Source organism: Dromiciops gliroides, chromosome 1 (assembly GCF_019393635.1).
Source record: "Dromiciops gliroides isolate mDroGli1 chromosome 1, mDroGli1.pri, whole genome shotgun sequence".
Classification (NCBI taxonomy): domain Eukaryota; kingdom Metazoa; phylum Chordata; class Mammalia; order Microbiotheria; family Microbiotheriidae; genus Dromiciops; species Dromiciops gliroides.
The window spans coordinates 514,381,548-514,406,948 of NC_057861.1; the positions used below are offsets into that span (position 1 = coordinate 514,381,548).

At 33.2% G+C, this 25,401-nt stretch overlaps 1 protein-coding gene across 2 annotated transcripts in view; it reads left to right on the forward strand.

Annotated features, from left to right (window-relative positions):
• Positions 1-25,401, forward strand: part of SNX2 (sorting nexin 2) — a 62,238-nt gene that overhangs the window by 26,444 nt on the left and 10,393 nt on the right. For both annotated transcript variants that reach the window (XM_043976241.1, XM_043976242.1), the window contains exons 2-11: positions 1,806-1,923; positions 5,742-5,905; positions 7,425-7,491; positions 7,653-7,696; positions 9,992-10,133; positions 14,541-14,619; positions 21,367-21,442; positions 22,322-22,435; positions 22,689-22,782; positions 24,481-24,686. In XM_043976241.1, the coding sequence (XP_043832176.1) occupies positions 1,806-1,923; positions 5,742-5,905; positions 7,425-7,491; positions 7,653-7,696; positions 9,992-10,133; positions 14,541-14,619; positions 21,367-21,442; positions 22,322-22,435; positions 22,689-22,782; positions 24,481-24,686 (1,104 nt within the window). The remainder of the gene's footprint in view (positions 1-1,805; positions 1,924-5,741; positions 5,906-7,424; positions 7,492-7,652; positions 7,697-9,991; positions 10,134-14,540; positions 14,620-21,366; positions 21,443-22,321; positions 22,436-22,688; positions 22,783-24,480; positions 24,687-25,401) is intronic.

Below are 25,401 nucleotides of genomic sequence, written 5' to 3' on the forward strand. Positions count from 1 at the left end.
TGGTTGTCTTTCTGGTTGCTATGATGCCTTGTGTTTGAAAATTATATTTAGGTCCTCAGAAAACTCAACACAAGTGTAAATTTTGTGCTTGTGGGAGATATTGTTACTTTTCTTAACTAAGGTCATTTGAAACTTTTGGAGTTTCCATCTTGTTAGAATTTAACTAGTACTGAACTTTCAAAAGAAGTAAATAACCTTTAAACTCCTTTATAGACAGCTTTTGAAACATTGTCAAGATCTGTAGATTTCTGAAATGTTTGCACACAATTATCACTGTCTCCTGAAATGTGTGAAAATACAGAAGGTTCAGTGGAATTTTATTTTTAAATTAATGGGGAAATCTATCATAAAATATATTTACTTTTAATTATCTTCCTAGATCAGTATCCTAAAGAGATATTAATTTGAGATTCACTAAAACACTAGTCTGATGCCTTAACAAGGTGTGTTAGCTCTGAGTACTTGAAAGCTATGCAAGAGGAGTATAAGCTCTGCTAGAGCCTACTAAGCTAGGAAAGGCTTCATGTAGAGATATAGCAATGGGATTCTTTGTCTCGTTACATAATAACCCACTCTAAGTCTTAGTTTGGGGGAAGTAGGAACATGATAAGAAAAACCACTTTACCTATTTATTATTTTCTAAACAATCACAAGTAATTAAAAACTATGCAAAGTATAAAGTACCGTCAACTTGAAATAAACTAAGCCCATTGAGGTAAATTTCAAATTTACAAAATCCACCCAACATAAAATCTTCCCCCATTTGTAACTTTAAAAACCATCTTGTTTCAAAAAATTTTCTAGTCCCAGCAGTCTCATTTACATTTTTTTTCATTCACATTTAGTTATATGTCATCCAGTCCAAAAAACCATCATTCTCAACAGCATGCCTTTGTTCACCAAGTTCACAACACGTAGTTCTGGTGGGCAGCTTGGTGACACAGTGGATAGAGCACTGGGCCTGGGGTGAGGAAGACTCATCTTCATAAATTCAAATCTAACCTCAGACACTTACTAGTTTTGTGAACCTGGGCAACTCACTTAACCCTGTTTGCCTCAGTTTCCTCATCTATAAAATGAGCTGGAGAAGGAAATGGCCAGCCACTCCAGTCACTCTGCCAAGAAAACCCCAAATGGGCTCACAAAGAGTAGGACACAACTGAAAATGACTATACAACAACTCTCATCTAAGGACAAGTTTTACTAAGCTTAGGAAGGCTTGTTATCAAGTTTCCTGCAGAATACTTAATTTTTCAGCCCCAGTAACTTTAAATGACTATCTGCAAAGTTTTAGGTGGGTTTTGATCTGTGTCAGTGAAAGGTAGTACTCATACCATTGAAATTATAGATCCTTAAAGTACTTGAGGTAATCAAAAATTGAACATATTGCTGCTCTTATTACACTTATTGTTTTAAAAAGGAAATGTGTACAATATTCTGCCTAAAGCATAATCTGATAGATTATATATAAACATACAGGTAACATATATACATAAGCATATATGCAGCATATATATTCCTTTGGTTCACTGTTATTTTGTTGGAAGTAGGAAATAAGAACAGTTGAATTTATTTTCTTCTTATCAAAGACATATCTTTTTTCCCTCTTTTTCAAAAAGATTCTTTGTTACAAGAGCCTGCTTTTGGAGGCCTAAAAGGAGTAATACATGAAAAATCTAGGCAATATAAAAACAAAAGATAACAAAAACCTATGTTTTAAGAAAGAATATGACATTCATATAGAAGACACAAGGACTAAGAGATAATATACCAATCCTTTATGCATTATCTGTTTTTTTAACCAGTCAAGTCCATCATCTCCAGAACCAGCTAGTCTTCCTGCAGAAGATCTAAGTACAAACTCCAATGGTCCTAAACCTGCAGAAATCATTCTAGATGATGACAGAGAAGATCTTTTTGCAGGTAATTATCAAAAATATAACTTTTTATTAGCCAAGTGAATTATATTTGTTGGATGAAATACTTTTTTAATGCAAATTTGTTAATTATAGCTAGTGTTAGAAATACTTGGTATTTGTGTAGCAAGAGAGTGCATGTTCCCAAATGTTTTATCAAAGCATTGCTCTCCCAGAAAAATAATTAAAAATAAAATTATTTCTAATTTTTCACAGATTGATTTAATGAATGGCTACAGATGATTACAATATAGTATTTTACTGAGCTCCTTACTGTCTCTGACTATTGTGTTATATGTATATAGTTTTTAAAAAATAGTATGTGCTGATGAAAAACTTTTTGATGAAAAGTACAATCAATTTTTTCCTGAATTTCATATATTTTGTGCAAAAAAACTAACCAAAATATATTTCTCAAGTGCTACTTGTTCTTCATTTTTAAAAATATAGGAATTAAATATTGTAAAATGTCTTAAGCATTATGCACATTTCAAATGAATTTGTCCTGTTTTCTAAAGTTTATAAGCATATAAATTGTGTAAGCATTTAATAAATGCATATTTGCTCATTTACTCATACTTACATAAATATATACCAATGCAAGTCTGAATCTGCTTTTCAATTTACAATCTTAGAGAGCTATCTAGGGCACTGAGAGGTTAATGATTTTTCCAGTGACATGGCCAGTGTGTATCTGAGACAGGACTTGAACCCAGGTCTTCAGTAATCCAATGAGGCCCTCACTATACTATGCTAGTCTGCTTCTACATTCTGCCAACTTTCTACTCACTATACCAGTATGCTTATCAAATGCCGGCAAACAGGCAACCTAGCAAAGGAATGAAAAGTAGAAAAGAGAACCAAATGCTTAATCTCCTGAGAGTACCCCTCTCAGTAGTATTCTGAGAAAACCTCATGTTAGTAGATCAGTGGTTGGAGTCCTTCAAGCCCCTGCATAGGCCCACCTCTACCATCTGTGTGCACTATCTAATCAGAAGACATTCATTGGCTGCCACAGACAGCACTTGAAAATATGCTTTTTACCACTAGTCTTTTGTCTTCCTAAGGCCTAATACTGTACTCCTCCACGAGTCATTGTTGCCTCTTCTCCTTTCTCTCAAGAAACCAGAGTTGAAGGAGATTTGTGTCCCTTAAAGATCCAGGTCGACTGAGATGCCTCTGTAGTTGGGCCCATTCTTGATTCTTGCTAGGTTGGATTTATACCAGAAATGTAGGCTTAGCTCAGTATTAGGAAAACTATAAACATGATGCACTACATTAATAACAAAAAGAAAAATTGTATAGTTGTACCAACAGATTCTAAAAGATACTTTGACAAAATAAAATGCTCCATTTACATTAAAAATACCAAAAAGCCTAGAAATAGGTGGGCCATTCCTTTATATGGAAAGTAGTATTTATCTAAAACCAACAATTTGTATTTATCTGCATTGAAGAAGTGCTAAAGGTCTTTCCACTAAGATCAGGAGTAAAGCGAAGATACCTATCATTACCCTATTATTTAATATAATTCTAGAAATGATAGCTATAACAGTAAGATTAGAAAAAGAAGTTGAGGGAATAAGCCTTGTTTCCAAGAGGAAACAAAATTCTCACTTTTTTCCATGTGACATTCATAGTTTACTTAGAGAACCTTAGACTAACCTTAACTAAGAAATTAATTGAAGTAATAACATATAAAGTAACAGTATATAGAAGAAACCCACAAAAATCTTAAGCTTTCTTGTGTATTACTAAAAGTAATATATAGTATATATAATACATAGAAATAGCAGTGCTCTCAGTGCAATGAGATAGAAAAGGAATTCCTTTTAGAATATACAAAATATCTGGTAATCTAGCTACTCAGACACAGAAGAATTATGTAACGCTTGTAACACTACAAGACTTTTAAGAAATGAAGAGTTAAGTAATTCAGTAGAATGATTTAAATAATTGCTCAGTGTCACTTAAATTAAGTACAGATTCTGCGCCATACCATTTGAAATACCAAAGACTTACTTCTCAGTAATGATTTGCAAACTTCTTTGCTTGCAACAGTCCTATAAGTAGAAAAAAATTTGAGGAAATGTCTATTTATAAATTATATATAAGGTGTCCCAAAAGTGTTACTATAGTTTTAAATGTTCATTAAACCTAAAGACTCACAGTTTGACAAAAACTATTGAGAAAGCTGGAAAGGAGTGTGGCAAAAATTAGGTTCAGACCAATATCTCATACCATGTGCTATGATCAGCTCCAAATCTATACACTGCCTAGATTTAAAAGGTCATATTATAAACAAGTGAGGGGAGCCAGGAAGGAGATAACCTTTCACAGCTTTGGGTAGAAGAAAAAGTTCTTGACTGAACAAGTAGCAGAGAAGATCAGTTAGATAAAAGGGACAATTTAATTACATACAATTGAAAAGTTTTTGCACAAAGAAAAGTAGTGCATTTAATAATGAAATAATTAACTTGGGAAAATAATTTGTTGTGAATTTACTTTGATAAAGATCTGACATCCAAGCCATATGAGGAACCGATTCAAATGTATAAGAATAACCATTCCCTAACAGATAAATTTTCAGATGATATGAGCAGTTTGCAAAAGAAGGATATTCAAGCTATCAGTGGTCAATATGAAAATGCTCTAAATCACTCATAATTAAAGGAATACAAATTAATACGACTCTGAGAATCTACATCAGTCCTATACGGTTTGCAAAAATGACAAAAACAAAATTACAGTTGGTGGAGAGGCTGCAGGAAGACAGGCAAACTGTTAGTGTAGCCATGAATTGGTACAAGCCATTCTGGAAAACAATTTGGGACTATGTTCCCCAAATCACTGAATTGTGCAAATTTTTTGACCCAGTAATTCCACTACTAGGCTTCTACCCCAAAGAAAGGGGGAAAATACTTACAGCAACTCTTTGTTATAAAAAGAATAAAGGAGATGGTAATTAGGGGATTAATGAACAGATATGGTAGTTGTATAAGAAGGAATATTATTGCACTGAAAGAAATTATAAATTAGACTGTTTCAGAGAAATGTCGGAAGACTCGTATGAATTGATAAAGTGAGCTGAACAAGGAGACAATTTATATAGTAACAACAACCTTGAAAGACTTTGAACTCTGATCTATGCAGTCACCAACCAGGGTTCTAGAGGACAGATGATAAAACATGCTTCCCACCTCCTGACAAAAGGGTGATGAATTCAAGATGCAGAATGAGAAATATTTTTGGACATGGCAGATGTGCAGATTTGTTTTGATTGACTGGTCTTATTTGTCATGAGGGTTGTGCTTTTCCTTTTTTATTTGGGGAGCAGGGTTTGGGGGCAGAGACCTTGCAATGGTGTTGCTGGAAAAGAAGAAAAGAGGGTAGTTGAAGTAAGTGTGGGATATATGTATATATGTATGTGTATATACAAACTTATAGAGACATGCGTACATATATGCTTGCATATGTAATCAGAAGACAAGGACATATATATTCAAGGACAGGGAGATGTCCTATTTAGACGAAAAGTTGAATTTAGTACATACTTTTTAAAAAGCTGTATATCCCTATTTAGACTTATTTAGACTTTATTTTATTTTTAAAATCATTAACTTTAAAGTTAAAGTGAACTATATAGTTAGAAACATAAGAAAATTATTATGTAATTAAACATTATAATAAACTTAAGAGATTCTTGTTGACCATATTTATTTGTTGGCAGAGTACCAGCTCTTTTCAGTGTTTAATAAACTGTACTAGAATTATAAGCTTTTCTTTCAGTATTTATTTTTATTAACGTTCTTAATTTGTGTGTAGAAGCCACAGAAGAAGTTTCTTTGGATAGTCCTGAAAGGGAGCCTATACTTTCTCCTGAGCCTTCTCCTGCAATCACCCCTATAACACCTACCACATTAATGGCACCCAGAATTGAGTCAAAAAGTATGTCTGCTCCTGTGATCTTCGATAGATCTAGGGATGAGGTACTGAATAAAGTTTTATAACTTAAGAATACATTTTGCTATGTAAATCATTGTGTTAAATTACCAGTTTTATTTCATTTTACAGTTTAGTCTTCCTTTTAAAAAAGCACAATCTGGGTTTATAGTCTTGACCCTGCTCCTCCTTCTACATGAAATCTTGTGCAAACCCCATGCCTCTGAGCACTAGTTTCATCTTTAAAATGGAGTAATGCACAGGACTGTTAAGAAAATCAATAGTGAAATAAATATATATGAAAGCATTTTATTAAACTGAAATGATATACAAATGTAAGGAAGCTTTATTATAGATTTTTAGTGTTATGAAAATATGTAAGACCTATCTGTAATTTAGATAAGTCCTTGGGCATTATTTGAGGTTAAATGGTTGGAAGGGAGGTTAACCAGCTTATATAGGTTTCAGAGGCCAGATTTTTCATGTCTTTCTGTTTCCAAACACAGCATTATTCACAATGCCATATTATTTCTTTAATTTTAAATCTGATAAAATTATGTCTACAAATACTTGACTATTTCCCCTTATCTACTATTGTAAAAGATAAGGCATAACTATTGAATATATATATATATATATATATTTCCCAAAAATTTAAGGGTGAATCTTGTGTTAAAGCACATTACTTTTAGAAATGAAAGTTCAAATAATGTCAAAAATGTGGCCGTATATTAGGAAAACATTTGCTATAGAAATAGACATTTGAGGATTAACTGTAGATGAGAAAGAAATTCGTTTTCAAATATGTTGCTATCATTTTGAATGATTCATAATACTGGACATCATTTTTACATATAGCCAAAAAAAAAGTTGTGGAGAAAAAAATCCCTTCATTATTTAGTACAAGGCAGCTGATTAAATTGTTGCTCATAATAATATTTTTTAAAGACTTCTTTAGTTGTATCAGAGGTTTATCTTTTTCTATTTGCTGTATTGTTAAATATGCTTCGTAAACAGTTGCTTACCATACTACATGCTTTTATTGGCTTTTGTCAGCCTCTAGGGAGACTGTATGCTTATTAGGAAGTAGAGTGAAATCTAGAAGCTAGAAAGCTGCTCATTATTTTCTGAAAATAGGTATGGTAAAACTCTTAACTCCTAACCATTGATTATTTTAGCATTGTTAAACAGTAGAGATACAAATTTTACAGCTGTAGATGTTAATATTTACTATGAAAAGACCTAAGGCTTTGCATAACTATAAAAGGCCTGTCATTTTTGTCTTTAGTCTCTATGAATAAAGAAACACAAAGTTCTCTGTCATTATGGAAGTAATACCCTCCATTTGTTTATACTGATAGCAAACAAAAAATTCTGGATATTTAAAGAATTGAAACAATTTTTTTATAAATGAAAATTCAAGTAGATTTATTATAAACATGTAACAACTGTTTATGTTGGTTGTAACTTATATTGGACCCAATCATGATCCAAATTATAGTAATTGTTTTAGATCTAACATAAATTAGAATTTGACCACAAGTACCACAAATTTCTCTTTTCTAGATTGAAGAAGAAGCAAATGGAGATGTTTTTGATATAGAAATTGGTGTTTCAGACCCAGAGAAAGTTGGTGAGGCAATATTTGTGTGTTGTATTTCCTAATATTTTATAAAGCTTTTGTTATTTTTACACATATTTTCTTTACTAAACTTAATAGCTTAATGAAAATATTGCTTTCTCCTCAAAACTTCTTACTTTAATAGTTCTTTCTTTTTATTACTTGTCCTACAGGTGATGGCATGAATGCTTATATGGCATATAGAGTAACAACAAAGGTGAGTCTTCCTGCCTTATTTAGCATTACATTGACAACATTTTTTTAAAATAATATTTTTTCCAAATTACATGTGAAGACAATTTTTAACATTTAATTTTTAAAATTTTGAGTTCCAGTTTTTCTCCCTCCCTCCTCTCACCCCTCCTTAAGACGGTAAGAAATTTGATATAAGCTATATATGTGCGCTCATGTGAAACATTTCCATATTAGTCATGTTGTGAAAGAAGAAACAGACCAAAAGAAAAAAAATACAGTGAAAAATAGTATGCTTCGATCTGCATTTGGACTCCATTAGTTCTTTCTCTGGATGTGGATATCATTTTTCATCATGAATCCTTTGGGATTGTCTTGGATCATTGTGTTGCTGAGAATACCTAAGTCATTCACAGTTGATCATCGTACAATATTGCTCTTATTGGGTATAGTGTTCTCCTGGTTCTGCTCACTTCACTTTGCATCAGTTTGTGTAAAGTTTTGACAACATTTAATACTACTAAATGTCTAGGCAAAATAGGTGTGATCTCTAACCTTTTTTCTAAAACTTTGACTTAATTGCTTTTATTAGTTATTTGAAAGTACTATAGCATGTAATGATTTTTTGCAGGGTCTTCTTAGCATTATATTTATTATTTTTCTCAATTATATGTAGACAAAAATTTTTAACATTCAAATTTTGAGTTCCAAATTCTCTTCCCCCCTTTCTTCCCCTCCCTTGAGAAAGCAAGCAGTTTGATATATACACATGAAGTCATGTAAAAAATTTCCATTTTGGCCATGTTACAAAATGCAAACCAAAAAGCAAGAAAAACAAAGTAAAAAAGAGTATGCTTCAATCTGCCATTTAGACTTCATCAGTTCTTTCACTAGAGGTGGATAGTATTTTTCATCATAAGTCCTTCAGAATTATTTTGGATCAAGTTATTGCTGAGAAAAGCTAAGGCATTCACAGTTGATCATCATTACAGTGTTGCTATTACTTTGTACACCATTCTGGTTCTGCTCATTTCACTTTACATCAGTTCATGCAAGTCTTCCCAGGTTTTTCTGAAATCATCTTGCTCATTATTTCTTTTTTTTTTTTTTTTTTTTTTAGTGAGGCAATTGGGGTTAAGTGACTTGCCCAGGGTCACACAGCTAGTAAGTGTTAAGTGTCTGAGGCCGTATTTGAACTCAGGTCCTCCTGACTCCAGGGCCAGTGCTCTATCCACTGTGCCACCTGGCCTCCCTGCTCATCATTTCTTATAGCACAATACTGTTTCATCACAATCATATGTCACCAGTTGTTCAGCTATTCCCCAGTTGATGGCCATCCTCCCAATTTTGAATTCTTTGCCACCACAGAAAGAGCTGCTATAAATATTTTTGCCGATATAGGTCTTCTCCTTTTTAAAAAAAATGTTTGAGGGTACAAACCCAGTAATGGTAGTGCTGGATCAAAGGGTATGACAGTTTTATAGCCCTTTGGGCATAGTTCCAAATTGCTCTCCAAAATGGTTGGATCATTTCACACCGCCACCAACAGTTCCTTATTTTTTTTCCACATCCTCTCTAGCATTTGTCATTTTCCTTCACTGTTATATTGGTCATTGGAGGGGGAGGGGGATACCTCAAATTGACTTAATTTTTATTTTTCCAATCAGTAGTGATTTAGAGCATTTTTTCACATGACCATAGATAGCTTCTGAAAACTGCTTGTTCATATCCTTTGACCATTTATCACTTGGGGAATCTCTTGCATTCTTATAAATTTGAGAAAGGCGGCCTTTATCAGAAACTTGTAAAAATTCCCCCAGTTTCCTGCTTTCCTTCTTTTCTTAACTGCATTGGTTTTGTTTGTGAAAAAATTTCTTAATTTGATGTAACCAAAATTTTCCTTTTTATATCCTGTAATGATCTCTATCTCTTGTTTGGTGAAAAATTATTACCTTATCCATAAATCTGACAAATATTTCCATGCTCTCCTAACTTGCTTATGTTATCACCCTTTATGCCTGAATCATGTACCCATTTTGACCTTATCTTGATATATGGTGTGATATGTTTGTTTATACCCAGTTTCTGCAAAACTGCTTTCTAGTTTTCCCAGAAAATTTTTGTCAAATAGTGATTTATTGTCCCCAAATTTTGGTTCTTTGGGTTGTCAAACAGTAGATTTCCATAGTAGTAAATTACCATAATAATCTAGTGTTTGACAAACCCAGAGATCCAAGATTTGGGGACAAGCATATAATCTTTACCTCAATTTATGTATTTAATATTTACCCTAAATTCTTTTTTTTCTATTTTTTGGCAGACTTCCCTCTCCATGTTCAACAAGAATGAATTTTCAGTTAAAAGAAGGTTTAGTGACTTTCTTGGATTACACAGCAAATTAGCCACAAAGTACTTACATGTTGGTTATATTGTGCCTCCAGCTCCAGAGAAGAGTATTGTAGGTAAGTATAAATTTGAAAACAGCCTTATTTTTTTAATTGTTGACAAGTTTTACTATACAAATTTATAATTTTAAGTGTTTTATATTCTTTTTCTTTCAAACATCAAAAAAATATCCTTGATGTAGGTGCAAAGTTAGTCTTTCATTTAATGGAGTCCATAGGACTGTTTTAGGATATATAGCAAATAATTACAATTTTGCTTTCTAATACTTAAAGGATTTGAGCTAAGTAAGATATGAAATATTTGACAAGACTATGCTAAGTTAGAAGCAATTGGAGACCTTATCCTTTTCTAGCCATTAAGCTTTTAATAACCAGTGGACAAAATGTGATCATAGAAGTGGGTTAATAATAAACAGTGATTTCCTGACATCCTGAAAAAGGTGGTAAGAAGGGTGTAGCTTAATGCCCAAGTAGTATTTTATTGATTTTGGAATCTAGCCTCTTATATGAAATATATTTAGATTAAACTAAGCTGTCTCTGTTCTCTCACTTATCCCAACCCTTTGATACTTAAGCTTTTTTTATATTCAACTTTTCTGGGCCTTAATGTTTTATGTATGTTTTTCTTAATTTAGATTCTTGACTTTTGAAAGCAGGTAGAATTTTATTGACTACTTTTATAATTTTGGAAACTAATATCATTGATGTTTAAGCACAACCTTTCTATTCTAGGATCTATTATAGGTCTAGAGATTGAAGGGCCATCTAGTCCTATCCCCTCATTTTACAAATGAGGAAACTGACCCATAGGGCAACTGGATTACTTGTTCAAGGTAACACAGTAAGCATCAGTTAGAATTTGAACCCAGGTTCTCTAACTCCAGATTCAGTGTATTGTATGATGCTGCATCCACTGTTAGTTTTTTCATCATAATATAATAAACACTCTTATTGATTTTCTCTTTTTGCAGCATCTTCTAGATGTATGCTATACCTTCTTCTGTATATATAATTTAAGTATCTTCTGTCATGAGTGTTTTAGTGTCCTTGCTATACTGTTGTTCCTAGACTTCAAAATTATATGAGGGTGTGTGTATGTGTGTGTGTACACGTTTTGAGAGCAAGCACATCAAATTCTTTTTCTCATTTTGTTGGCCAAGAATTTAGTCTAGTCCTTTTCATAGGCTCACCTAAAAAAGAAATTTGATTTGAAAAATAAGTTTTGATACCTCTGAGACCTGATTCTTTGGCTATTTTTTTTTTCTGAACTAGTATAACCTCAAATTCTTTTCAGCTTAGGACACAGGAATAAATAGGATATTTAATTCAAATGAGGTAGAAAATTAAGTCCTAAATTTACCCCAGGCCACAGCTTTTGATATTGGGGCAGGGGTGGGGAGGCCTCAGTGAATAATTCAAGATGGTGAAACATTCTTCATTCAAGTTTGGATATAGTCACAGAAGCTTGTAATAATATTTTAGGTAGGCTTTATATTAATTTTCAAATGTAAAACTTTTAGTGTTTTTTTCCCTGTGGTTTTTCAAATTTTTATTTATTTTATTCTGAACTTAAGAAATAAAACAAGCATTTCCATAATATAGTAGAAGAGGAGGAAAAAAAGGTGATTGTACATGAACTTGCGAATTATTATGTACAACTTGCTATTCCTTTTAAATATATAATAAAGTTATCATGTAACTTTTGTTCCCTTTTTTTTCCTCCCTCCCATCTTCCCCCCAAGATGGCTACCATTAGGCACAAATATATTTATATATGTAAAATCATTCTATATGTACTTCTATTTATCAGTTCTTTCTCTGGAAGCAGATAACATCTTCCTTCATAAGTTCTTTGTAGTTAATTTGGGTATTTATAATAGTTGAAATGATTTTTTCACTCAAAATTGTTCTTAAAACAATATTGTTGTTACTGTATACAACTTTCTCTTGGTTCTGCTCATTTCACTCTTCATTATTTCATGTAAGTCTATCCAAATTTTTCTAAGATAAGCTCATCATTTCTTAGAGCACAGTGATAATTCCATCACAATCATATACCACTGGGGCAGCTAGGCGGCACAGTGGATAGAACACTGGCCCTGGAGTCAGGAGAACCTGAGTTCAAATCCGGCCTCAGACATTTAACACTTAACACTTAACTAGCTGCGTGACCCTGGGCAAGTCACTTAACCCCAATTGCCTCACAAACAAACAAAACGAAACGAAACAAAACAAAAAAAACAGAAACAATCATATACCACCACTTGTTCAACCATTCTCCAATTGATGGACATCTCCACAATTTCCAGTTCTTTTCCAACACAAAGAGAGCTGCTATAAATATTTTAGAACATGTGGGTTCTTTTCCTTTTTCCCTAATCATGTTGGAAAACAGACTTAATAGTAGTATTGTGGGGTCAAAGGATATAGGCAATTTAATAACTCTTTGGGTATAATTCCAGATTGCTCTCCAAAATGGCTGGATCATTGCACAGTTCCATCAACAGTGAATTAAGGTCCCAATTTTTTCACATCCCCTCCAACATTTGTTGCTTTCTCCTTCAATTATTTTAGCCAATCTGATAGGTGTAAAATGATATCATAAGGTTGTTTTAAGTTGCAGAGAGTATTTTTTTTATATAACTATAAATTATTTTGTTTTCTACATTGGAAAACTGCCTATCCTTTGACCATTTATCAATTGGGGAATGACTCATAGTCTTATAGATTTGACCAAGTTCTTTTTATATTTGAAATATGAGACCTTTATCTGAGTAACTGTCTATTAAATGTTTTTGTTAATCTTATGCTTTCCTTCTGATCTTGGCTACATTTGTTTTATTTGTACAAAAACCTTTTTAATTTAATGTAATTGAAATTATCAGTTTTACACTCATACTGCTATCTATTATCTCTTGTTCATCAATTGTTCTCCTATCTATAAGTCTGATAGGTAATATTTTCTGTGTTCTTCAAATTTTCTTGTACTATCTCCCCTTATATCTAGGTCATGTATCCATTTTGATCTTATCTTGGTAAATGGTGTAAAACAATGATCTTTTCCCAATTTCTGACATACTGTTTTGTAGTGTCTGTAACAATTCATGCCAAATGATTAATTCATATTCCTAAAACTTAAGTCTTTATACTTGTCAAATATAAGGTTAATTCCTGACTTTTTCTTAGTATGTTACAATATACCATTTCGTTGCCACAAACACTTTAATTGATTTTATGGCTTTTAGAAATTGCTGTTATCATGCTAGGACTATGTAACGATTGGAATGACGCCACCTACTGGATACTTACTGTAGAAGAGTTCTTGGCGGGAGGAAGTGACGCGGACTAGTGGGAGGAGGAAGGAAGAGACTGGCGCTGACTCTGGGGCTCTTTCCTCTGGACTCGGGTGGAGAGCGGAGCTAGAAATGTGCTCTCCCTTTAATAGATAGGAATCTAGGCCTTTCTCTCTTTACCAAAATTCTTATTCTCCTTAATAAATGCTTAAAAGTCTAACTCTTGCTAAAGCTTATAATTTATTGGCGACCACTCATTAGATATTTTAGACAGACTAGCTAGAATTTTAGCCCTTAACAACTAAAACTAAGTGAATTTATATTAGACTCTGTAAATTATATTTATAGGAAGCTAACTACTAAGAACAATTACAATTTATGCTTGTTCTGTTCTTAAGTTTTACCAAAAAAAATCTCTATCTTGGGTAACAGTTCTGAAATTAGTTTTGAACACAGTATTATAGTGATTTGTTTTAATTTGAATCCCTAGTATTCCAAAGATTCCATACTTAGAAAAACATTTCTGATAATCACAATAACCAATATTTTTCTAACACTTTAAATTTGGCTTAAGCTATTTTTAAGCTATGACATTCTAATAGGAAGATTTCATATCAGAATTTTTGAGTTTGTCATACTGTTAAAAAAAATTTATCCTAAAGTTTGTGGCAAGGAAGACACTAAAATGATGAATTATACTTATTTTTGTATTTCTGTAGGCAAGTAGATTCTTAAATTCTGCCTAAGAATAAAAATATGAAATGAACTTAATTCTCTGATATAAAATTTAATTTTATGAATTTCTCAAATACAAATACATTTTTATTTATATAAGAACAGTAATTAAAGTAGAAGAAACCTTTACTTTATACTTCTATTCCAAGAGGCAAAAATGTAACACAGCCTAGTTTATGGATTTGTATAACTGCCAAGAGAGAAGAGTGTCATTCGTATGAGAAAACTTCATGAGAGTTAAGAAAGTTTTTTTCTTTAACATATAGCATTAATTTCAAAATTTTAAATGTAAATTTTAAGGCAGGTCTTTGTGTGTTTTTCCTGTTTTACTGAACTTTTATTGTATTTTTGGTTGTAATGCCCAGATATAGAGGAAAGAATTCTTTGCTGCAATAGTTTTGATAAAGATTTTAAGACTCACTTAATATCTTCAAAGGTATGACCAAAGTGAAAGTTGGGAAAGAAGATTCATCATCCACTGAATTTGTAGAAAAAAGGAGAGCAGCCCTTGAGAGGTAATACTCTACTTGATATCTGTTTCCATTATCTAGATCTAATCTTATTGCAGTGTTCATAGTTAAACCTGATGTCTCACAATAATAATACAATATTAGGGCAGCTAGGTTGTGCAGTGGATAGAGCACCGGCCCTGAATTCAAGAGGACCTGAGTTCAAATTCGGCCTCGGACACCTAACATTTAGTACTGTGTGACCCTGGGCAAGTCACTTAACCTCAATTGCCTCACAAAAAAATAATAATAATAATAAATTTTTAAATAATAATACTATAAATACTTAGCTCTTGTCCATGTAATAGTGACTAGAGCCAGAGACCAATTTTGTGTCATACAAACATACATTGAAAATAAAGGGCATTGGTGAGTTGAAGATGCTTTTGAGCCCTTTGGAACAAGAGAAATAAAAATCATTGGCAGTTTTCTTTAAAAGGAAGAATTTAGATAAAGTTTTGTTGAATGTCATGGGACAAATGAAAACTTGGTAAACCAATTTGGCATGGTTCCTTCCACATTATCTGTGTTATTAGATCTGTACTATTTATAGATATGAAAGTTTAATTGAGCATTGTTAATCTGAAAATAATTTTGCTTTTAAATTACTATAAGATATAGTTACTTTGGATAGTATGCAAAAATGATAGGATTTGGATATACCTCCTTGCAGTTTGTTGTAATGGGAGTTGATCTGTGTTTTGAAACTGTTTTATGTCAGTCATTCCATTTAATAATCAGTATGATAATTATGATAACAGAATTATATACCCAAAAATTGATAAATGGTTCCTCCCTAACTTTAAAAAAATCTGACTTATCTTTTTTTTTTAATCTGACATGTCTTAAAGAGATGAATAGTCAACCTCTACTATAGAGGGAAAGTGAGAAGTAGATGAAGTGTGTTCTTTGTGCTGATTCACTTCTTACTGTACTAAGGGGTTCATTTTCCTAAATAAATACATGCATATGAATGGATGGATATGTGTATGACCCATAATGTAGCTGAAAAAGGACAACCAGTGTGAACCCACACATGCACTCACAAGACTAGGAACACAGGACCAGGAAATGAAGTAGCTAACACCAGAAATGGGGCTAGGTGTTTTCAGTCTATTGACTTAAGCAGGGATCAGAGCTTGAAATTGGGGCTAGGAATCAGAGCAAGGTACTTAGTGATAATAATAATTGTGTTCTCCCCTTTCCCACTTGGGGCCTTGTGAGGAATAGAATCATAGGATCATAGATGTAGTAAGAAGGGATAATTGATCAGAAGAAACCTTATCAATTGATTTTCTTTCAGCCCATTTAATGAAATCAAGGAACGTAAAGAGCAGACAACAGAGACAGCAGTATTAAGGTCTTAAACAAAATGTAAGGACATACTTGTACTTTGTTATCCCTTTACAAAGTGTGAAGAAGTTCTTTAATCAAGCTTGATGAAACTAAAGGGTTTGCATTGGGTTACTGAAGAGTTGGTTACACCCCTGATGTACCCTTAAAAGCAAGACACATTCTATAATGAATCAGTTGAGGTAAGAGTCAGCTTTGAGGACTGTGATCCCTGATAGCAGTTAAGGAAGTCAGCCATGGAAGATGAACCCTTCCTTTGAGACAGATTAGTTCCTTACCTCTCAGAGATAAGGAGAAAGAGAATTGCTCTCCTTCATTACTTCATCCACCCTTCTTCACTTGCCAACTCCCTTAGCCTTTAGAGTCTTGCAATGGAGTTATTAATGTAGTAGGACACCTAAAACCCAGGAGGGAGATAACCAAGAGCTGATTCAAGAAAAGATTTTTAGTGATGTTTGTGAGTCGGGAAGAGAGTCAGCTCTGACTGTTGTGGGGGTTATGCTACAGAGAAGAAAAGACCCAAGAAATCTAATTGAGCCATGTGCCCAATAGAGATGCTGTATCATCAGGGGTGCAGTATGCAGATACAGTGAGAAGCAAAAGGACATTTGGGGCCCTGCAGTGCTAGGAGATAGCTCTAAGGAGTGAAGGGCCTTGCTGGAGGTGTGAATTGCCTTGGCCATGTATCTTCCATAATGTGCCTTTCTCCTAGTGTTATCCTAATTGTGTGCTCTCTCTTCCCATGATACTCTGTGTAGCTGTAGGAGAACGTACTCCAGGTTTCTAATATTTTTATGAAGTCATCTCAGTAAGTAAATACCTTTTTGGAGCTTTTAATGGAAAGTATTGATGGACTATAATTTGGGGAGTGTAAGCCAATAGAAAGTGACTTGCCATGATTTACATGGAAAGTGAGCATCAGAGTTAGAATCTGTATGATGATTCTGGAAAGTATGGTTTTCCACTCTTCCTTGCTCTCTTCAATCCTCCTTATTGGGAGTTGGTACGAAGACCAGCTCCAAAGTGGACTAGGCTCAAGCCAGAATCCAGCAGACTATCAGGTAAGAAGAGAGGACCTAGCAGTTGTTGAAGCGAGTAGCAGAGAGCTACAGGAGAGAAATAGGTAGAGAGGGGAAGAAGGTAGTAGTAGGTGGAAAGGGGGAAGAATAAGTAGTAAAATCACTCTGATGTCTTTCCTCCCACTTTGAAACTATTTTTAAAATTAAATCATTCTACAGCCACTGCTGGTATGAACAATCTAATTACCCTGACTCTCCACTTAAGGAAACATTTTATTTAGTTTCTCTATGTATAAAGAAATTGAAAAATGTAATAGATGCATAGTGAGACTTAGAGTTAAATGAGGGCTTTGAATAATCACTTTCCCAACCTGGCCCTGCACCACACTTTTAATAGGCTTTAAAAACTGAGATTATTAGGTTATAAAGCCAAAGACCTCTTTTAAAAAGAATTGATAGTTTTTTTAATCCCTTCTTTTCTTTGTCTTCCTGATCAGATCGAAAAGGGGAGTATGAAAATGAAAAGCAGTCAAGAAAAGGAAAGTAGCTAATGCAGCTAGGAAAAAAAAAAGTGGGAATGCAAAAAAGAACTTAAAAACAGAACATAGGCAGAAGAAAAATTTGGTGTGGAGTATAAAAAGATCAACTACTTTTAAACTTCAAAAATGAAATTACATGCTTTTGATTGTCACATTTAATCACAATGTTATATATAATGTTAAATGTCACTTATAAATGAAGATTCAGATAATTATATTTTATAATTATGTCAACATTCTTGATTCATATTAATAAAACTCAACGTATAAGAGAATTTTATGGCATGAAAATCACCTTTTAGCAATTTACTAATAGAAAAGTCTTAAATGATTACTCTGGTGCAGAAAGGATAGCCTATGCATTGTAGTTAGTGTTTGTTATATAGCAAGAGGGAATGAGTTTTAAAATACAGCAAGAAGAATTTAAGTTAGCACTAGAAAGAACTTTCTGGTTCTGAATTATGAGAAAGGTCATAGTTTAATCATAATCTTCCATTCTGAAAGCAAGGGAATGACCTCTTGAGAGACCCTTCTGGACCTATATGATTCAGTGATTGCATTTGAGCTGTTTTAGATGGCATGCTTGATAAGTAACTTAATGAAGATTTATTGTACCAAGGACATATAATTTGAATCTGTTGCCTTCTTTCCTGAATTGACAACATAGCATAGTGCTTATTATACCTTCGTGCAGAGTGAAGCAACAAGGATAGTTTTAAGGAAATATTGACAGTTGGCCTGGCTGTTTTGTGAGGACAGTTTTCTCACTTAGTCTTTGTTAAATGCTATGCCAGTGAAATTCTCAATGGAGAAAAGAGAGAAAATTAAAGAGAAGGAACAAGGTAGTGTGAAGAGTATGTTCATTTAATATTAAAGAAAATAAGCAAAGAAAGCAGAGCAAAGCCTCTAGTTTGTCCATCGTTTGCTACCAATCTCCTTTTCCCTCTATTCCTAATTATTTCCCCACATATTTGCTGCTTTAGTGGGTAAAGAAAGAAAAAAATAAGGAGAGAAATGAGAGGCAACTTGATCTTTTAGGCAATGCACAGATCTGAAAACTAGCAGACCTGGATTCTTGTTCTAGCTCTGCCATTAATGAGCTATTTGACCCCTGGAAAATTGTTTCACCTCTCTAAGCCTTAGTTTCCTAATCTGTAAAATAGGATTAAATTAGATATTTTGTTGGGTCCCTGCAAACTCTCAAGTTCTCTTATCAAAAGAATGTTCCAGAATGGTTCTAATATTCCCAGAAGTTATAGAACAAATTTAGGTACTAAAATAATTCACCACTACAGTGCTTTGATACCCCACAATTGCCTACCTTCTCTGCCTCCACCTTTCTTCTATATATGTATGATTTGAAAGATTAGGGCTTTTAAACATTGGAGAAGCTGTGGAAAAATTGGAATACTAATGCATTGTTGTTGGAGTTGTGAACTGATCCAACCATTTAAGATGAGTGGCTTGGAAATAAAGAATTTCTTTTAGATTTTCTTGAAGGAATTTGTAATTTACAAGATTCGTGCTCTCCTATTGATATTTATTTCAATTATTCTTGTATGTCTTTCCAGTGTGAATGAAGGTATATACTGTTTTTTATTTTATATTAAAGATATAAATATTTAAAGTTTATATATATATGTATACATATATATATGTTTCCAAAATATCACCATTATATATGTAATAAAATTGTACTTATTCCAGAGGGCCAAATGTGACAATAGAATCTCAGAATTGGAAAGAACCTTAAAAGCCATTTAGTCCTATCCATATTTAAATAAGAGACTCAGCTATACAACATATCCTACAAGTGGTCATTCACCCTTTTCTCAAAAGTAAGACAGGAACCTTCTGCCTCCAGAAAACAACCCATTCTACTTTTGAATAGCTCCAGTTGTCAGGGAGTTTTCCCCTTTTTCAGGTCTCATTTGGATTTTCTGTAACTCTCATCCATTATTCCTAGTTATGTCCTTTGAGACCTAGTGAAACAAATCATCATCTACATGACAGCCCTTCAAAGACAAATTTCATTCCTCCCTAAATGTTTTCTGAGCTAAAAATCCCCAGTTCCTTCATTTGATAAAAGATGAAAATCAGATGTTTAATTTTTTAAATTTTAATCTCTGGGAAGAAAAAAATATTTTTTCCTCATTTGGGTAGTACTGCTGAGAACAGAAATCTCCTTATAAGTATATTAATATTTTTTCCAAGCAGTTTCTTGGCTCACCAGAAACTTAGCATAAGGTAGACAGTGATACTTTGAATGATAGAATCCAAGAGGGAAGGGAGTTCAGAAATCATCTGGTTAAGTGATGACTAAACTCTTCAACTCTTCTGATTGTGCATTCTTATCAGTAATATTTTTGCATATGTACTTTTAATGTAGGCATACATATTTCTACATATATGTATTGCTATGCTAACATTATTACATTATACAATGTACACAAAGCTAATTAGTAAAAGAGATAAAGATTAAATAAGTAGTATTTTAAGAATGATTTTTATTTTCTTAAAGATATAAAAATATCTTTATTTTGCCCTGGGCCAGGTAGGGTACATAAAAGGTTCACTGTCACTGCAGTTGCAGAGGCTGCAGTTAGAGAGGAGGAGGGAGGACAGGGAAACGTGGGGCCAAGGACCAGGTAGAGATGACTACCCAACAGCCTGTCTGCTTGCCTGAGAAGCAGTGCAGGCTGTGAATGTCCAGCTCACCTTCATTGAGCAGTTGGGAAAAGAGAGTGGCATAGGTATTGGAAGACTTTGGATACACTGAAAACCATGCTATTCTCTTTCATTTTAATTTATCCTTTGTACATTCCACTTTAAAGAACACTGATGTAGGGGGCAGCTAGGTGGCGCAGTGGATGAAGCACCGACCCTGGATTCAGGAGTACCTGAGTTCAAATCCGACCTCAGACACTTGACACTTACTAGCTGTGTGACCCTGGGCAAGTCACTTAACCCCCATTGCCCTGCAAAAACAAACAAACAAAAAAAAAGAACACTGATGTAGCCCAATTCCATAACTTTACACAAAATATTAACACCACTGAGAACAGCAGAACTTAACTTGCTTGATCTTAGGTCTTCTGATTAGAAAGAAGCTCTTTCAGCTGCATCATGTTGCCTATGTCACTGTTACTTTGCTTCATATTCTTGGACAAATCATTTAACCCCTGAAAGATGACTGAATGTGGAGCCAGAGCAAATCCAGGTTGTCACCTTCTGCCTGGTTTGGCCTTAGGCAAGGTATTAATCTTTGAGAACCTCATCGAGGGGTAGGGGGACAGTTATAATTAGGGATTTGGACTAGATTAAGGTTGTGCCTAGGTCTAATTCTATAATCATAAAACTAAATGAAATAATGACTGATCCTTTTTTATGTTTTGTTGTTGTTGCTTTTTCCCCAATGTAGAATTGAGAAAGAGGGAGGCATTGTATGAAAAAAAAATCCTAACCTTTAAAAAGAGGGAAAATGAACTGTTTTAAACACTTTTCAATCATTAAGAAGTTATATAAATACTTAAAATCAAGTTGAATGTAGAATGATACAGGATGGGCCAAAAGTCACAAAAGGGTTTCAATATTTAATAACTTCTTTATTTTTTGTTTTTAATTTACAGTACCATAGCACTATATACAGTATATATAGGAAATGAATTTACATTATATGTGAAAAATCAAATCTTGTAAATGGTGAAAAATAAAAAGTAATTTTCAATTGTGACTTTTGACCCATCCTGTAGTATGGTTTTGTTTTTACCTATTTTTATTCTCCAGGTAAAATATTTTAATGATGTTTGTCCTGAAATAGAATCCCAATATTTTTAACCTAGGTATCTTCAGCGTACAGTGAAACATCCAACATTGCTTCAAGATCCTGATTTAAGGCAGTTCCTAGAGAGTTCTGAGGTGCTATTTCTATTTATTTAAATTTGGGGTTTTATCATTTTATTTCCTCCAACATGACATGTCTAAAATGAAATTTTTACCATTTGTACTACATTTTTCTTAGTATTTTAGTTGTTAAATTAACCAGCTTTCTAAAAGAACAATATCTGTTTTAACAGAAATATTTTGAAATAATTTCTTGAAAACAAGGCTAAAATTTAAATGGCAGTGTAAATTAATATATTGAAATTTTATATTAAATTATGTATCATTTATGCAAAGAGGTTTTTTTTAAAATAAAAAGCACTTGATGAAAAGTTTAATGTTAGGGTAAGAAATGCTTGATTTTATATCAGCATTCTTACTTCCCATTTCTGTATTTGAAGCCCTCTGTATTCAGGGCTTGAAGTTCTGTAGACATATATATAAATAATATTTCAGATTCAACAGAGTTCTAAGGAAAATATTACCTGATTTAGAACTTTAGATTTGAAAATTTTTACTAAGAAATTAATTCTAACTTTGCAAATATAAATCCTAGCCTAAAGAGAAAAAAAATTACCTCTCCCCCCTTTCTTTATTAACAATTTATTCCTGATAGCAAACAGGTGGCTAGTGTTAAGGTACTTGGCAATTTCTTAATATCGTTTGACAAACAGGGTGTTTGTTCCATCTAAATGTAAAGATGTTGAAGAAAAGCAAATGGAAAGTCCATTTTTTAAGTTTTCCTTTGAGAATGTACAAGTAGTATATTTGAGAAATGAGGTCCTACTATATTGAAATGTATGAGAGTAAAGAAAACACGACATTGCTTTTTTTTTTTTCCAGTCCCTCCTGTGCCCAGTTAAACCTCTAGGCTTTTAACCGGTTTGTTTGCCCTTATTTGTCATTCAATTCCAGCTGCCGAGAGCAGTTAATACTCAGGCTCTGAGTGGAGCAGGAATATTGAGGATGGTGAACAAGGCTGCCGACGCTGTCAACAAAATGACAATCAAGATGAATGAATCGGATGCAGTAAGAGCTGATTTTTCGACTTGAATAATGAGATGAATTAATGAGCCTCAACAATTGCATTTTAAAGCTGTAGAAGTAGAAAATAGGATATTAATTTGCTTATTGAGTTTAGTTCTCAGCTACATCAGTTGGCCACCATGGCTATACCTGGCTAATTTGTTGCTTTAAAACAAGGAGTGTATCTTACTATTGGTAACCCAATTTATAGTGGTTTGTTCTTGCTAAATTAACTCCATTTTTCATTTTTTCCTAGTGGTTTGAGGAAAAGCAGCAGCAATTTGAGAATCTGGATCAGCAACTTAGGAAACTTCATGCCAGTGTTGAAGCCCTGGTCTGTCACAGAAAAGGTGGGTTTTATTCTTTTGTGAGTTTAGGTACCCTAAAGCTAACATAAAGTAGCTTATTATACTAAAAGCATTGTAATGTTGTTCTAGAAAGACAGCTTTAAAATGTTAAATAGTATTTGAATGATACTCTTGTCTATTTCAGCTTATTTTTTCCTATCTGAATCTGATTTCCAGAGTTTAGAAGTAGATTAATGATTACAAATAGTTAATATTTATACAGTGCCTTTTATGAGCCAGACACTGTGCTAAATGCTTTACAAATCCTTACAACAACCATGTGAGGCAGGTGCTAATATCCCCATTTTGCAGGTAAGGAAACTGAGGCAAAAAAGTTGTCCAGTGTCACACAGATAGTAAATGTCTGAGGCTAAATTTGAACTCAGGTCTTCTTGACAGCACAAGCCACGCTTTATTCACTGTGCCACCTAGCTGCCATGATAAGTTACTAAAGCCTTTAAAAAGCCTTTTTAATAGAAATTAAATTGTTCAGTGCAATTATGTTTCTTCATGTACGTTAAATATATTTCCAAATTGGAATATGTATAAATGGCTAAATTTTAGTTAATTTACATTATAAGAAAGCATTAAGATTTGTTAATGTCCTTTAAAATAAATATTTGCATTTGATTCTGCATTTCTTTAGACAGTAGTATAAACTTAAAAGTAAATTATTTTATTCTTACTTTGAAAGAATTGGAAAACTATAGAATTTCCTTGAGGTTCTACAGTAAAACCTGTGAGAGAGAGAGAGAGGGAGTGTGTGTATGTGTGTGTGTGTATGTACAAAGAGATTTTTTTATATTTGAGTCCTTTTAAGAGAATAGACTGATTTTTTAAATAAAAATTATATTGACCATAATACTTAGCAAATAATTTTCCCATATGCCATTTTAATTAAAACAGCAACTGAACTCAATATGTAAAATTTTCATTTATTGAAAATCATTTGTAAGTAGCAATGATCGCTATTTTCACATCAGTTTGTGAAATAGGCCTTATAGAGCTTTAACAAAGAATTGGAATATCAAGTAACTAAGACTTCCAGCTTGTATAGTTGTCAGTGACCATTTCTGAAATACAAACATAAAAATATTTATTTTCCCTTTTTTGAACACTTTAATAATGATCCTCTGCTAAAGTTTCAATATAATTTGAATACCACATTCTGAGTTTTGTTGAGCATCAAAGGAAGGAAAAGGAGATTTATTTTTAATGTTTCTACAGTTTTCACTTCTCTATTTGAATAGCTATTGAATTATCTTTTTATTTTTCTTTTATTTGAATAGCTGTTTCACTAGGAACTGTAAGCACTCAGTGATGAATAAATTTGCAGGTCAAATATTATATGTTCCATTCATATGTTATACTTCTTAATGGCACATTAATTAATGGAATGGAAAGCCCAAAATAATCTTGTCTTCCATTCTCCTTCCTTAAAGGTTTTGATACTTAATTATTTAAACACTCCTCTGCCTCTGGAAATATAGATAGTGATTAGTCTTACTTGTTGCCAGGAGTTTTCTCTGGGTGTCTGGCATATTATGTCCAATGCTGTTTAATGTTGATTTGTTTCATACTCTTTTCATTGTGATTACTAATATGACAGCACATGAAAGACATAAGTGAGAAATTGCACACTTAGATTAATTTGCTTTTTCTTGCTAATGTACAGTAAAAGTTGTTACATTTCTTTTTCAGAACTTTCCGCCAACACAGCTGCCTTTGCTAAAAGTGCTGCCATGTTAGGTAATTCTGAGGATCATACTGCTTTATCTAGAGCTTTGTCTCAGCTTGCTGAGGTTGAAGAGAAGATAGACCAGTTACATCAGGAACAAGCTTTTGCTGACTTTTATGTGTTTTCAGAACTACTTAGTGACTACATTCGTCTTATTGCTGCAGTAAAAGTAAGCTCCATTTTCCTTACTTTTGATTCTTCCCTGTTCCCTCCCCCACTCCTCACTTTTCCCTTATAATGAACAGAAGAGGATTTATGTCGGCAAAATTTCACTTTTTTCTATATACCCGTTATTTTAGAACTATGCATACAGATGTATAGGTATATATGTATGGGGAGTGTGTGTGTGTGTGTGTGTGTGTGTGTGTGTGTGTGCGTGCGTGCGTGCGCGCGCACGGGCGCACACAATTACCATATAAGCACAAATTATATCACAAGGAAAAATGTCTTAATCCAGCATTGACAATGCAGTAACATAATAATATTTTGAATAACTAAAAGGCATGCCAAATAAAGTTAGATATTAGAATATATATTAAAGATAAAAGTTTAGAGCTAGATAATGTTAGCAAGCTGATTTAAATAATAACCAAAATGGCAGCTAAATCCATCAGACAAAAAAGGGAAAACATCCAGTAAAGTAAAATCCCTTTTAACACCAAAATTATCAATCCTAAGTACCTTTTGCCCACCAGCCTGTATATTCCCATTAGGGATGTATAGGGTGGGTCAAAAGTCACAGTGTTTTAATAAATTTTTGTCTTTATTTTTTACCATTTATGAAATTCGATTTTTCACATGTAATATAAATTCATTTCTTGTATATGTTGTATATGATGCTATTATAAATTGTATTGTAAATTTTAAAAAAAGAAAGAAAGGAG